At 46.6% G+C, this 326-nt stretch overlaps 1 protein-coding gene across 1 annotated transcript in view; it reads right to left on the minus strand.

The window, feature by feature from the left end:
- The window catches only part of LOC119591168 (glycerol-3-phosphate acyltransferase 3-like), a gene marked incomplete in the record, with an annotated part of 9730 nt that overhangs the window by 1980 nt on the left and 7424 nt on the right, over positions 1 to 326 (minus strand). The window contains 1 exon segment of the mRNA XM_037939877.1: positions 5 to 164. Coding sequence (XP_037795805.1) covers positions 5 to 164 — 160 coding nt within the window.

Below are 326 nucleotides of genomic sequence, written 5' to 3' on the forward strand. Positions count from 1 at the left end.
ATTTATCATTCGTGCTCAATTGTCTCGCATATTCCCTCTGTTGCGCTTGTTTCCATTCTTCTTGTTTTCGTCTCCACGCTTTGTTCTTCGTGTTCTGGAAGGTCAAGATGCCGTCCCAAGCCAGCTGGACGAAGCCTCCCTTGCGGGCGATCAAGCGCTGTACTCTGTGGTGGAAAATGGGATAAGAGGGTAGAAAACGGGAAATGATTTATAAAAAAGGGGGTATGACTAAAGAAAATGTCGGCTCAACATGCGGAAGCCTTCTCAAAAATAGGAAATGGTAGACAATGGGGAAACTAGAAAATAAGATACGCACGCGCGCGCGC

Source organism: Penaeus monodon, chromosome 28, assembly GCF_015228065.2.
Source record: "Penaeus monodon isolate SGIC_2016 chromosome 28, NSTDA_Pmon_1, whole genome shotgun sequence".
NCBI lineage: Eukaryota > Metazoa > Arthropoda > Malacostraca > Decapoda > Penaeidae > Penaeus > Penaeus monodon.